The 13,564-nt window shown below is 40.9% G+C and overlaps 1 protein-coding gene across 3 annotated transcripts in view; it reads right to left on the bottom strand.

Annotated features, from left to right (window-relative positions):
- Positions 1 to 1,815: 1,815 nt before the first annotated feature.
- The window catches only part of LARGE1 (LARGE xylosyl- and glucuronyltransferase 1), a 282,849-nt gene continuing 271,100 nt past the window's right edge, over positions 1,816 to 13,564 (bottom strand). For all 3 annotated transcript variants that reach the window (XM_017823441.1, XM_017823442.1, XM_017823440.1), the window contains one exon: positions 1,816 to 10,104. In XM_017823441.1, the coding sequence (XP_017678930.1) occupies positions 9,907 to 10,104 (198 nt within the window). In that variant the 3' untranslated portion in view covers positions 1,816 to 9,906. The remainder of the gene's footprint in view (positions 10,105 to 13,564) is intronic.

The following is a 13,564-nucleotide window of genomic DNA, read 5'->3' as shown; positions in this document are numbered from 1 at the left end:
ACAGAGCAAAGGGTGATGTGGGGCTTAAGTGAACCGAAATGCCCCCTTCAAAAATCCTTCTCACTACATTGACTATCAAAGGGAACTACAGGGTCTGAAAGGGTTGTCAAGCACTGGAACAGACTCCCCAGGTAAGTGATGGAGTCACCATCCCTGGAGGCACTTAAGGATATGTAGATGTGGCATTTAGGGACATGGTTTAGTGGCAGACTTGGCAGTGTCAGGTTTATGGTTGGACTTGATGATCTTAGAGGTCTCTTCCAACCTAAATGATTCTATGACTCTGTGACAAACTCCCACTCTGTGGGCTTCAGACATCTGCCAAGTTACAGGGGCTTAATCTGGGCATGAATGGTTCCAGCTGTGCATCTAAAAACCTAAAGATTCTAGCATTGCAAGGTACATTTGGTATTTAGAACACTTTGGTGCTACCTTTCTTCAGGTACTCTGCTGTAGGGAGGAGAAACGGAGTAAGTGATGCCAACATGACCTACAGTGCGTTTGGAAAGAAAGGGAGTGTTTATAGACTTGGTTAGTGCCTGTCCATGCTTCGAAACCATTCTACTGGGAGACAGCTTTGTGAAAGGCAATCCAAATGCTTTTTGCATTGGACAATCCAAATGCTTTTTGGATAGAAAAAGTGAAACCAATGGTTCAGACTAAATGATCTCTGCCAAGTCTTCTGAAGTCATTGTTTCTTCCAGAGCCACACATAATCACCATTGTCATCTTATGCATGGCTACCAACTCTTAGTAATGTGTCAGGACCTAAGCAACCTGATCTTGCTTTGGTATTAATAATATTAAAGGCCTAAGGCTTTCCTCTGCTCTCTCTCAGAAGCCCAAGTATTTTTTTCTCTTATTTTTTAAACATGTTCTTGCTGGTTTAAGAGAGTCTGTTTTCTATGTAACAGTTATAATCACATCTCAGCACTGTGAAAGCTGGCTATATTGTCTTTAAAATACCTGTCAACACCTACCTAAGGCTGATATAAACGTGGATTTAGGGGTGTAGCAGATAGGAATATAGAGAAAAAGTGGAAAACCCAAGAATGGGCTGGCTGAAGAAGGATCATGAAATGGAGCCTTACAGAAATAGCAGGAAATCAGTACATAGTAGAAATATGTGGTAAAATTTCTGGCTTGAGAAGATTACTTACCCTCATAAATGCTGCTGATTTAAGTCCCATTGGACTATTTACAATGACCCTCTTCCTCTCAAAATGATATTTTTCTGGAAGATCTATTGGTGTCATGGACAGCAGTCAGAACAAAATATGTTAAAAATAAAACAAAACATAGTGAACCCATTGTTAGAGCTTCAAATTGGTGAATTTTCTCCCAGGTGTAGTCTTGAAGATTAAAATTGAAAAAAACTCTACAGAATAAATTTGTGTGGAGGCTCAGGTGCGATGCCAGAAACATTGCTCTAGTAATGAACTCATGCAGTGGTCTAGAATAAGCCAGTAGACTTTCACACTTACTGGAAGAGATACTGCTAAGGTAGAACTAAAACCTGTGATAGCACAAAGAAAGAAAAAAAAATCCCACAAGCTACAGGAAAGGCTGTTTCTGCACTAACATGATGCTGAGGACACCTCAGCAATCCCTCAATTCTATCTTCACCACAGACAATGCTGTAATGTTTTCAAGCCTGACAGATGCAGAAGAAAGCTATAACATATTAAGAAAATAAACAGAATAGAATCATAGAATATCCTGAGTTGGAAGGGATAAGGATCATCAAGTCCAACTCCTGGCCCTGCCCAGGACAGCCCCAAGAACAACACCATGAACCTGAGAGTGTTGTCCAAGCACTTCAACTCTGTCAGGCTTGGTGCTGTGACCTGGGGAGCCTGTTCCAGTGCCCAACCACCTCTGGGTGAAGAACCTTCTCCTAATAACCAATCTAAGCCTGACATAGCTTCATGCCACTCCCTTGAGTCCAGTCACTGGTTACCAGAGATAAGAGATGGGTGCCTGCTCCTCTGCTTCCCCTTGTAAGGAAGCTGTGGGCTGCTGTGAGGCCTCCCCTCAAGTTTTTTCTTCTCCAGGCTGAAGAAGTCAAGTGATGTCAGTCACCCTTTGTATGGCTTCCCCTGTAGACCCTTCAGCATCTTTGTGGACACTCTCTAACAGCTTTAGATCCTTCTTATATTGTTGCACCCAAAACTTCACAAAACATTCAAGGTCAGGCCACACCAGTGCAGAGCAGAGTGGGACAATCCCCTCCCTCAACCAGCTGGTGATGCTTTGCCTGATGCCCTCCAAGACACAGTTGGCCCTTCTGGCTGCCAGGGCACTGCTGACTCATATTCAACAGTGAATATAAATATTTAAATTGAACAATATGAATAAAAAAGTTTTTGCAAACTTTCAATTTCACATATGAAAATGTAAATCAAAGCAACAAAACAGAAAATATTTGTGTCTTGGGTGATCTGATTCAGAGAGTTGCTTGTAGTACATGCATTTGTTTTGCTCTATGAAGTATAAGCAGAAAGAAGACAGTGGTGCCTCTATTCTCTGCATTCATGACAAAAGTTGGCAGGTGAACTTGAAAAATATTTTGCACTGGTGACTCTCTGTGAATGCTAATCCTTGTGGATCCTTATGGAACTCATAGGGTTTTTTTTGTTTGTTTGTTTTTATTTTTTAAGTGACTTTTCTATTCTTTGAATAAACCTTAACGGTGAAAAACACAATATGTAAACTTTCCATGAGCCATTTGAACCCATATAGAAATATTCATTGGTGTAACGGACAGAAAGCATAATTTTGCTTATCTGTCTGTTCTCTTATCAACACAGCAGAAGCTTACTGTCCAGCCCAAACACTGAGTCTCAGGTCAGCTGGATTATTTGGTGCTAATATAATTAGTGAGCACTGTGCAAGGTGTCAAGGGAGAATATACACATATCTTGTTCTCATTCTGAACCAGCAAACTGCTGAGTCCCATCTTTTCCTAACCCCAAGGGGCCCCTGTCACTCACAGCAAGTATACATGTAAAATGCAGAAAAGCTGAGAAAAGTTTTATCATCAGAATAATAGATTTCAGACTGAACTCACTATTGCCTTCTAAAAAAACCTCAAAAGCAGACAGTGGTGCTGCTTCTTCAGGTTCTGACTGGATGAAGAGTTCATGGATCAATCAGCATTGGAGAGCTTTTCCTTTCCTTATAGCATCACTGGAGAGTTCTGCTGGAACAACAGTTCCACAGGCAGATCAAAAGGAGAAATTTAAGAACCTCACTAACTCTAGCTTTGCCCCAACCATTGACCTCCGTGCTGACAATTTAAGAAAGTTTGGGTAGTCAGAACTCTACTGTTATCTTTGCTATTATCTTTTTTCTTTTTTTCCTTTTTCCTGAGCACCAAGAGATCAGTGTGGGGATCCAAAGAAATGAAACAAATTAAAGATCTTTGAGCTGAGAATGGTTTAATCTCAGTGCTGACTTCCATGAATTTTACAATCCAGAGAATTTACTCCAGGTGGGCCACATTGGCCAGTGTTGGGTAAGAAATGCCTCAAATCCAAGAATGAGCTTAGTCCAACCCACAGATCCTGTGAACAGATCTTCAGAGGGACTTCAGAATGCTTATGTCTTCCTCATTCCTCTAGAAATCTGGCTACTTAAAACAAACCCCTCATACCTCCAATTATTTACTCCATTTTTCAGTGCTTACCTGACAAGACTGCTGATAGCCTCTAGAGTGCTCCCAGTGATGGAGCAGACATGCTTGGACAGAGCTGGGATTCATCACTCTTGCAAGTTCAGATGTTAGCATTCATAGGCTAGGGGTGAGTGCTACAAGGCCTCTGAATGTATAATTTCCATCAGCTCCACAGGATCCCTCCAAATAAGAAAAGCTTGTAGAACAGAACTGCAGGTGTTCTGCTTAGAAAGCCTGAGAGCATGGGGGATAACTGACTTTCCTAAATCACAGTTTATACCTATCCTCTGAAAAAAAAAGTCTCACTTTGCTCAGAATCAAGGCTGCTATCATATTATGAAAAGCTCAATGAAAGCAAAAGTAAAAAGAAATATCACCTAGCTGCTTCATTCACCTGAATATCATTCACTCTGTGCATAGAATGAAAGAGAAATCCTCTAAAAAAACCTCGAGCAAATAATTGTGTAGACTATGTCCTATTACATACGTGCCAGGGGACAGCAAGAAGTCGTATGAGCAAATCACTAAGTCCACCAGCAACTTGAAATTTCAGATCCTCCAACTCTGCTGACTCTGCAGCCTTTGCACAAGTCTTGAGATATAATGGCTAAAGCTGAAAATTCACACATCCAGCTGACTGAGAATTATGTTGCTGTAATACTGAGAAACAGGCTTAGCTTGGCTTGAATTACTTGGCCTTATGTGTTTGGGGACTTCTTCTTGAATATATCTGGTGGGGGTAGGGTGCCTAAATCCCTTGTCAGAGAATTACCCCCAGATCAGAACTATTTCTTCTGGAATGAAATCTTGTGTCTCATGGCAATGGACCATGGAGCTCTCAAATGCAGCCTTTGCTACCTGCACAGTGACTTCCACGGATCCATACTGCAGAATTTTAGGACATTTTAACCCTACAAAAATAGTAATTTGGTGGGAGTAAGGAAACTATTCTCCTCATATGAGGGTAAACTATACAGAATGAATGAAAAGATACTAAGCTCTTACCCTGGACTTCAGATCTTTTGCATCCTGACACCCTCAATGAGCTAACACTTCCACTGGAGTATCCACTAACATGTCTGAACAAATATGTTCATATGATCGACAACACAAATAAATAGCTTTTCCAAGCAATTTTATGCCGTGAAACAAAGTAGCAGTCTTCAAACAATCCCCAATATGCTGAAGTGTTTGGATGTAAACACATCATCTAAATATACATTATGAATTACTACTGTAAAAATAACTTAATTTAGCTATCAATTCTTCTGCATTTTCAATACTGCAGTGGAAATACTAGATTATTGGCTGGCATTGTCTACTAGTGACTTATTTGTTCCAGTCTCACTCACTGGAGTTGAAGAAACTTAGATGCTTTTTTTTTTTCCTAAAATTGAAATATTTTTTGAGCTAACAATGATACATTCTCTTTTTAACACTCCCACCATTGAACGTATTAGACTTGGTTGAAGTTCATAAATAATGACACTCACCCCACTTGCTGAGCTTGCTGTGTTCTGCTGTTGCTGCCCTGAAACCTGAGGAACACCCATACAGTATCTGGCAGAGTAGGAACAAATGTCCTGAGCAATGCCTAAGAGTAATATCTCTGCTGATTTGCCAGGACTCCCAGTGCTTCTGGTCATTAATCTTCCTCAGCTGAAAACAGATGGGGCTATTAGGCAGGCTGGAGTAATGGGGGAAACTGGCAAGATAGAGGAGGAAATGCATTATCTTCTGGATAGAATTGCACATAAAAATGAGAACATTAAAAATGTATTTTTCATATTTAATTGGACTATGTACGATTATACCTACCAGAAAATAATGTGCAGTGTGCTTTGTGCAGGGCATTTATAAAACTGTTCAGCTGTGCTAGGGCCTTATTTTTCCCTGCGGAGAGAAACAGTAGCTACAATCCTGACAAGGTTTTTGTGCTTCTCCCTCTAACACAGAGCTTACTCTGCTGCAACAGCTACTGCAAATAACACTATGAAGTGTCTCTGCTTGTTGCAGTAAAAGGAAAATGCAGTTTATGATTTACCAACAAACGATATGAAGTCTACTAGTACTTTAGTGAGTATATGTCATATTCAGTCTAACAAAAGTGATGGAACTGCAGGTACACCTGCTAAATCCTGATAAATCACAGAGTCCAAGACAACGATTATAAATGGGAAAAAACCAAAAATTGTAAAGTGGAACCAGATTGCTCACACAGGAAACTAGCAAGCCTGGAAGAAATTACTAAAAGTAAGGATTTGGGAAAAAAAATCTGATAGATATTAAGGACTACCCAGGATAAACAAAGACATTTTCTAGGTCTGCCAGATAGGCAAATGGTAGATGACCCTTAGCTAGAAATTGATAGGATGGAAACTACAGCCAAACTTTTGAAGGTGCTATATATATACTGTGACGACAGAGAAAAATCATGGAAACCTATTAGAGGGTTACAATAAGGTATTAAATAAAGATAAGTGCTTTGCCCAAAACTTAAACTTGGAAAGCCTGTTATATCAAAGGGAGAAGCATGAAAACAAAACCAGGAGGACTGTGTGCCAGGCATCAGATTATTATTTGGAATAATAATTAAGCCTGAAATGTGGTGGGATGTCAAAAGGTGCTGGGAAATACACAGTTCAGGCTTTGGGACTTGAAAAGTTTCGAGTGACTCCTGTGTTTCAATGTTTTGTAGTGGAGAGGGAAAAGGGAGACACAGAACAAAATGTGTCAAGATAAGAGCCCAATTTAGAGGAACAAAAGAATTTTTATGATCCCTTGATTAGGAAAAGGTTAGCATTTAGAAAGGTTAAAGAGGAAAATACAAAGTCTCAAAACTTAGTAAGGTGAAATTCAATGTAAATTTAAAAACAAAGCCCTCTTTATCTTTTTAAAGGAAGAATTGGTGACCCTAATTAAAAAGAACAGAAAAACTGAAATCCTCAGATTAAAAATGGAAAGGGTCTTATAAATAACCACGGAGTATTGTATCCCTTAGATGAATGGAAGACAAGGAAATGCTGATATGACTCAATTGGAAATTTTAGAAGTTTTTCGGGCCAAATAGAAAACCTTCAGAGAATGGAAATAAAACACTGTAAAGCTGAAAGGAAGGTATGTAATAGTTAAGATGGAATTTGAGGAAGCTAAGAGAGAGTCTGAAGAGCAAACAGTAGGAAGTTAAAGCTGAAAATGCACATTTGCTCAGTACGCAAAAGCAGAAAAGTGGAGATATCTGGTAGGCCACCCCAAACAATAAGTAGAAGAAAGAATTAAAGACAATAAGGACAATGCCAAGAATCTAAATGATTTATTTGCATCAGTCTTCACTGAGAGGGTGCTGGAGTGATACCTAAATGAGAGACTCACACTTTCCAAATATCAGAGATAAGGAGAGGTCATAGACTGAAGACTCAAGAGAGAAGTTGGTGGAACAAAGCAATAAAACAAAGGCATTAAGTCACCAGGTTTTTCTGCTATTTCTTGAAGATTTCAGGAGAAAACTGATAATTAAGTAACAAAATTGCTAGCAAATACTACGGCAGAGGACTGGAAGACAGTCAGTTATAACTAAGTTGGGGATTTTTGTTGTTGTCAGTGGTGTTTTCTTTCATGGTGTTGGAGGAGCCCTGGCAGTTACAGTCAGACATGTAATCCTAACTTGCTATTAGGTAAATTGGATGAAATGTACTAAAAAAACCTAATCCCCACACCTCTCAAATTATGAAGCACAAACATGACATGACAGATACAAATCAGTACAGTGTCTATAAGGAAAAAAAAGGGTCTCTTTGTACCTACTACCAATCTTTGAGCTGGTTACACCAGCCAGCACACCTAAGTCTACCCCGGAGGTTCCAGAACTCACTGTACAGTCAGGCAAGTAGCAAATTATTACCTCCTTGCTCCCCCCATTCTCATCACATGACCAGTGAGAAGAGAATAATGAGAAGAATGTTGATAATGGTACATCCAAATAATATACAGGTCTGTGCTACAGGTTGTGCTGCTGCAGGGCAAGGAGAAATGTACATCTGGCAATGAAAGTTTTTAATACACATGAAACATAATGGTGGCCACACTGAAGCTCTGATTGGAGATTTTATGTAGGTATAACCAGTGTCAGACTCTCTCAGGCCAGCTGTTGGTACCTTTCTGCACATTAGCTAATCAACAGGACTCTGTGCTGCAGGGTTCTTCTCATTCTCAATAAGCACAGTGACCTGAGCCCTTAGTGGTGAATAATACGGGATCTGGGGAGTTAAGATTTTGTTTTTTTTAAAAGAATATATCTTAGCCAGAACTGAGCACTCACTTCTTCCCTGCCCTTTCTAGCTTTTTATGTAAATCTTTACATGAAGCTATTAAGAAGAGAAAAAAAGCTCTTTGGAAAATTATGCAGTGATATATTCTTACACAGCCAACACTCCCAGGAGAAAAAGTGAAAACTACACATAGACTCCCGCCCCTTTTTATTTCTTCTCAAAGATGTTGCCTTTTTTGGATTTTCTTATATATACAGAGAATGATGAACTGGTATTTGTAGTTTAAATGTCTGGTTTAAACTGCGTGGTTTCCACCGTAACAGAAAGCTCTCACAAAATGTCAGGTTAGAAATAAAACCAAGCTCTAGAGGGATGAGGTGGGGAGGAAAGTAGAAGATCCAGTGGCTGAAAAACAAAATGGAAAAAAAATGAGCAGAACGCAATGTGGATTCATTTTCCAACTCAGGCAGTAGTATTGGTACGTGTGGTTGTATGGGGATCTGGGGTAGGGAGACAGAACACATTTCTCACTGAGTTGTTTCTGCTTTCTCTATTAACATTGCAACAGAAATTACAAATAGCCCTGCAAGGGGTAGTGCATTAAACCTCATCTCTTCATCCCATGTAAACACAACATTAATACTGAAGATAAAGAAAATGGCAAAAAGTCCAGTGTCTTGTTTTCTGCATTTTGCTTGTTAGGTTTCCTGTTCGCCCTCCAGCGTACTCCTGTGTGTACCGATGGTGTGAACTTGACCAGTCCACGTTCAAGCAAACACTCACTCAGATTCCCAACACATTCTTTTCTCCCCCTCGAATGGGGAGTTTATTCCTAACAGTTCTGCTCCTTTTAATTATAAACTCCTTTAACGAAGTAGTTCTGAGACCTTGCAGCAGGCAGCAGGAGAGCACCAAGGCTACTAGTTGCCTTTTTACTAGTTTTTATTCCCTGTTCAGCAAAGAAGTCCACTTAAAGCCTAAGGCCCAGAGCCTTCACGTTTGGGCAGCACTGAAATGAGCCTAGAAATCAATATTCCCCTGGTACAATGTGCCTTATAGGTAAAATCCAATTCTTGCCTGAAAAAGATAAAGAGTTAGAGTCAGACCCTTTATCTTAGTAGACACATGTGAACAAGTTGCTCTGGTGAAAACAGACCTTACAGTGACAAGTTCTGTTCACTTTCTAACAGAGCTACTGATCTTCTTTACTGGTCCACCAAAATTGAAGATGGGGAAGAAACACAAGGGAGACATTTCCTTGGCAAGGAAAGGAGCAGCATTTAGGAGTGGGGCAAAGGCAGGGTGGGGTATAGGGGATTTTCCTGATAAAACAACTAATTTGAGAATAAAAGACCAACCGATATCATGTATACACCTAAACCAGTAACACAGCTTCTCGGGAGTGCAGTATTGTATAAATGTCCCCTGTGTTTTCAAGGCTAATTCAGACCTTTGGCTCATCCTGCATTAGCAAGGTCATCCATGTTAACAGGGCCCCTGTGAAAGTTCACAGGTGAAAGTTCCCTTTTAGAGTAGTGCAGATTTGAAATTCACAGGACAGCGACCCGAAGATCTTCCTTTACAGATAAAAAGCATGTCAAATTATTAAATAGCAACATGAAATTCTATGTTCTGAAGGTCTGTCTTTGCTCTGCAGTTAAGAGAGCGGAGTGCATTCCCAGTCCCTGCCCAGTCCCCACCTTCAGTGGCATGGAGGGCGCCTGGCCGGCCCTACTCGCAGACACCTCATGAATGCTAAAGCCAAAAGGCCTGGGGTAATTGGGGAAGGGACGAATGAGCACAGTCCGAAGACATGTCACTTCAAATTTCTACTGTTAGAACTGCCAAGTATGATATAAAAACAGAAAGTATTTCTCAGTTCAAAATTTGATGACTGGGCCCCACACGCTGAGTGGCTCTTCCCTCCGGTGTCCCTGTTTCCCGTACACGGGCTCTGTGGTGCTAGCTGTTGTTCTCTGCCGTGAGATATTTGAGGGCTGCAAAGCCGTAGTGGCGTGACATGTCCTGCTGGAACTCCTCCTTCAGGGTCTTGAGACAGATGCGGTATTGCTTGTTGGAGCGAAACTTGGTGATGTCGAAGCTGGGGGCGTGCGGCATGTGGATCATGTAGGCGTTGGGCAGCACCGTGAACTCGTACTCCTGGGGGAGAAAGACACTGACTGTGAGGGTGTTCCCCAGTCCTCTTGCAATGCATGTCTCCTGTACCTCCACAGTCAAACATGCTCCAGTAAGTAACAGTGCAGTGTGAGTCTCAAAAAAACCAAACCTGTGCAGGTATCTCAAATAAGCCTTTTTTTTTTCCAAGTAGCTTTTTCTTTGATGAAAGATCTACTTTTTCTTTTTGTAAAATCTTAAGATGGTTTGGGTTGGAAGGCAACTTTAAGGGTCATCTAGTCCAACTCCCCTGAAATGAGCAGGGACATCTTCAACTAGATCAGGTTGCCTAAAGCCCTATTCAATCTGACCTTGAATGTTTCCAGAGATGGGGCATCCACCATATCTCTGAGTAACCTCTTTCAATGTAAAAAAACCCAACTGTTTTAAAACATTTTACTTCATATAAGCCAAATACTGGGGAAATAGTACCAAAGGCACACCTGAAGCCATGTCTGCAGCACACACTTTGCAGCAGTGTGCTCGCAACCAACACAACTGTGACTACACGGCATGGGTCTCAAGCGTCCACGCAAAAACCTGGCCTTGTCCCTACAAATTATCTTGCTTGGGATGCTGGAATAAGCCATATTTACAAAGGCAAAACTGCACAACATATGTTGCTTTGTCTATATACTAAGATACTTACAGAGACAAAACTGTCCAAAACTATTTATAAACATGAAATAAGGGGAGAAGATGGTATCATTTATAGGCAATGTGCGAAAATGAACCTGCTAATTCCATATGCTTTGAGATGTTTTTATGTAAATTAAGTTTTTCACAAAGTCTGAGATACTGTGCTACTTCTCCTTCTCCTGTAAAACTACTTTACTAATTCTCTTTATTTATATCCGACCAAGTTCTTTGACAATTTTTGTTGCTAGAAAACAATGGTTCATTTAAGTCTCAAATACTCCTGTCAGAATCTTTCTATTTTTATAGTTAAATTATTAGAGTAAAGCTAGAAAAAGGCTGATCCTTAGACAAGCTGAAAGTTCACTAGTTCACATCCTATGATGTGCAACAGGCAGGTATCTTGTGCAAGAAACTGAGTAGAAAAGGAACGTGAACCTCATTACTCTGTAGCCAAGCAAAACACTCTAACCACCAGGATGCTACCTCTTTTTTCATATGGAACTTCAAGAAATCCAAGTTGTATGTGATGCAAATAACAAAGAAACTTTGAATTCCCCACAGGCAAATTTACTTTTGTTTTCACACAGTTTCTATCTACAGCTGTTGCTGGATTGACTCATTAACCATCTCTACATAAGACTCTGGTCAGGGAGAGAACAGCCACAGAGCACGCTGGCTTCAAAACAGTGGTGCACAACTTCCCCTGGTTTGCAATGCCCAGTCACTTGTAGATTTAGGAGTCTGTGCAGAGACACAGAGTATCTACAGTACCAAGGCAGAGTACTCCAAAATGCTTTAGTAGGGAAAGAGATTGTTGGGAGACAACAACTTGTGCTAATAAACTTTAGTGTTTCACCTGTCAGCCTTTCTTCACCTAACAAACTATGATCAAGGCAGAGAAGACTGAAAGCTGCTGCATTACAATGCTACCAGAAACCAAGTGTTTGAGCAATACAGCCAAAAAATGAAGCTAAATTAAGACAGGAAAAAAGTGAACAGAACACAACGTGGATCCATTTTCCAACTCAGGCAGTGGTATTGGTGAGCCCAAAGTATAGCTAAGGCTGCAGTGCCTTCCCAAAGTCACCTATGAAGCAGCAGCATGTGTTGGACAGCTAGGAGTAGATGCCATATGGGTGCTCCTTTCTCCTTATGAGAAAGCCCGTTACCTGACAGACAGTGCTAAAGAGGTAAGTCTTTGTGCCAATTTACAATGTTGTCATAAATGGGAATGGGGTACTGAGCTTCTGTATAGCAAGAGCAAAATAATCTCATGCTCACAGGCAGAATTTATTTAGTTGGAAGATGCTTAAAACTAATCGGGAATTAATCCCAACAACAAAGGCTGGCACCATGGAGTGAGGAGAGCTGATAAACCACAAACTATGTCTCTAAGGGACCTTAAAACTAAGAGTCAAAGCTGCAGAGGAAGATGCATCCCCCTCATACAACCTTTTCTTTGTTCTCTGCTTGCATTTCAAGTCTGTAATACTGCAGGTCAGGGAGTGTCTATGCTCTGCAGTGCAAACTGTTCAGCACGGCGGTGTTCCCATCCCTCTGAAAGGTCTTCAGGCACATAAAGCCTTCCAAGAAATTATGAGTCTGCTGCTAACAATCCCCTTTGAAATACTCTGGGCTGGGGTCCTGGAAAATGGGATGCTCAGTCTAGTTCCACAGTGACTGGAAGAGCAGAGAAAGGTTTCCTAATGATCCATCCCTACTATGTGGAAACCCCTGTTGAGAAGGCAATGCAATAACCTAGCTCACAGATTATAAATTCTTTAGATGGAGACTCATATTTGTATTTGGATGCTGTATTTGTACAGCAAAATCCAGCTCAGTGGGCACCTGCACGCTCCCAGAATAACAATGACAATTGTCTCCATGTGGTGTGCTGCTCTGAGGGACAGCAGCGGCACAGGCCCTTGGTAAGGGGTCTGGAACAGACCTTTTGACAGACACTCCAGCAGCGAGGAGCAGTGAAATAACTTAATTGAGAAGCTGCTCTGCCCACTGGTAATGAAGCCAGCCAAGCAGCTGGCAGCTGTGTCTGTGGACACCCTAAAGCAGAGGAATACCACAGGGGAAGGTAGCTGTGCGATCCCATGTCTCCTCTAGGGTGATCTTGAGGGAGAATAGGCAGACACCCGTGTTTCTACAGAGGAAAATGAAACTTTCTTTGAATGTTATAATGTGTTCAAGGCTGGAAGAGTGAGAAAAACAATTTCCCAGAGTTAGTTCCAACCCAATGATCATTTAAAGTATCTGTGCTATGATCAGCTATGAAAAATGTTTCAATCTCCCATGTGTGAATCTCTGCTGGGCAGATCTCTCTGCATAGAAGAGTTAAATTCTGAGTGCTACATGAGAGCTGCCAGTGGGAACATAAGCCTTGTTACACAGATTAACAAATAATAAAAACTACCCTGGCACTCTCCACAACTGATGGTTAATTGATTAGTGTTTGGAAAGTGCACTGGAAAATTACACTGCTATAGCAAATTATTATTAACATTAATATAAGGGACAATTTTTTTCTCAAGATAAGTAGGTATAAATTTATTGGGAATACCCTTCTGCAAACAGAGGGTGAGTGGCTGCCAGCCCGAGGTGACCATGTAGTTTTGTAAGCAGAAGTAGAAAATATCCTTCCCACATATGTGCCTGCGCACAAATACACTGTAGCCCACACCCTAGAGACACAATCTCCCACTAAGTTGGTGCATGCCTTGTGCTGTTCTGCTTCACATAAACTTGTAAGAATTGAGCGAAGAAGGATCATCTATATTCCAGATTCATAGCAGAA

Source organism: Lepidothrix coronata, unplaced genomic scaffold (genome assembly GCF_001604755.1).
Source record: "Lepidothrix coronata isolate B3197 unplaced genomic scaffold, Lepidothrix_coronata-1.0 Scaffold102, whole genome shotgun sequence".
NCBI classification, from domain to species: Eukaryota; Metazoa; Chordata; class Aves; order Passeriformes; family Pipridae; genus Lepidothrix; species Lepidothrix coronata.
Note: the sequence above shows the minus strand (reverse complement) of the source record. Positions and strands in the feature narration are given on the sequence as shown.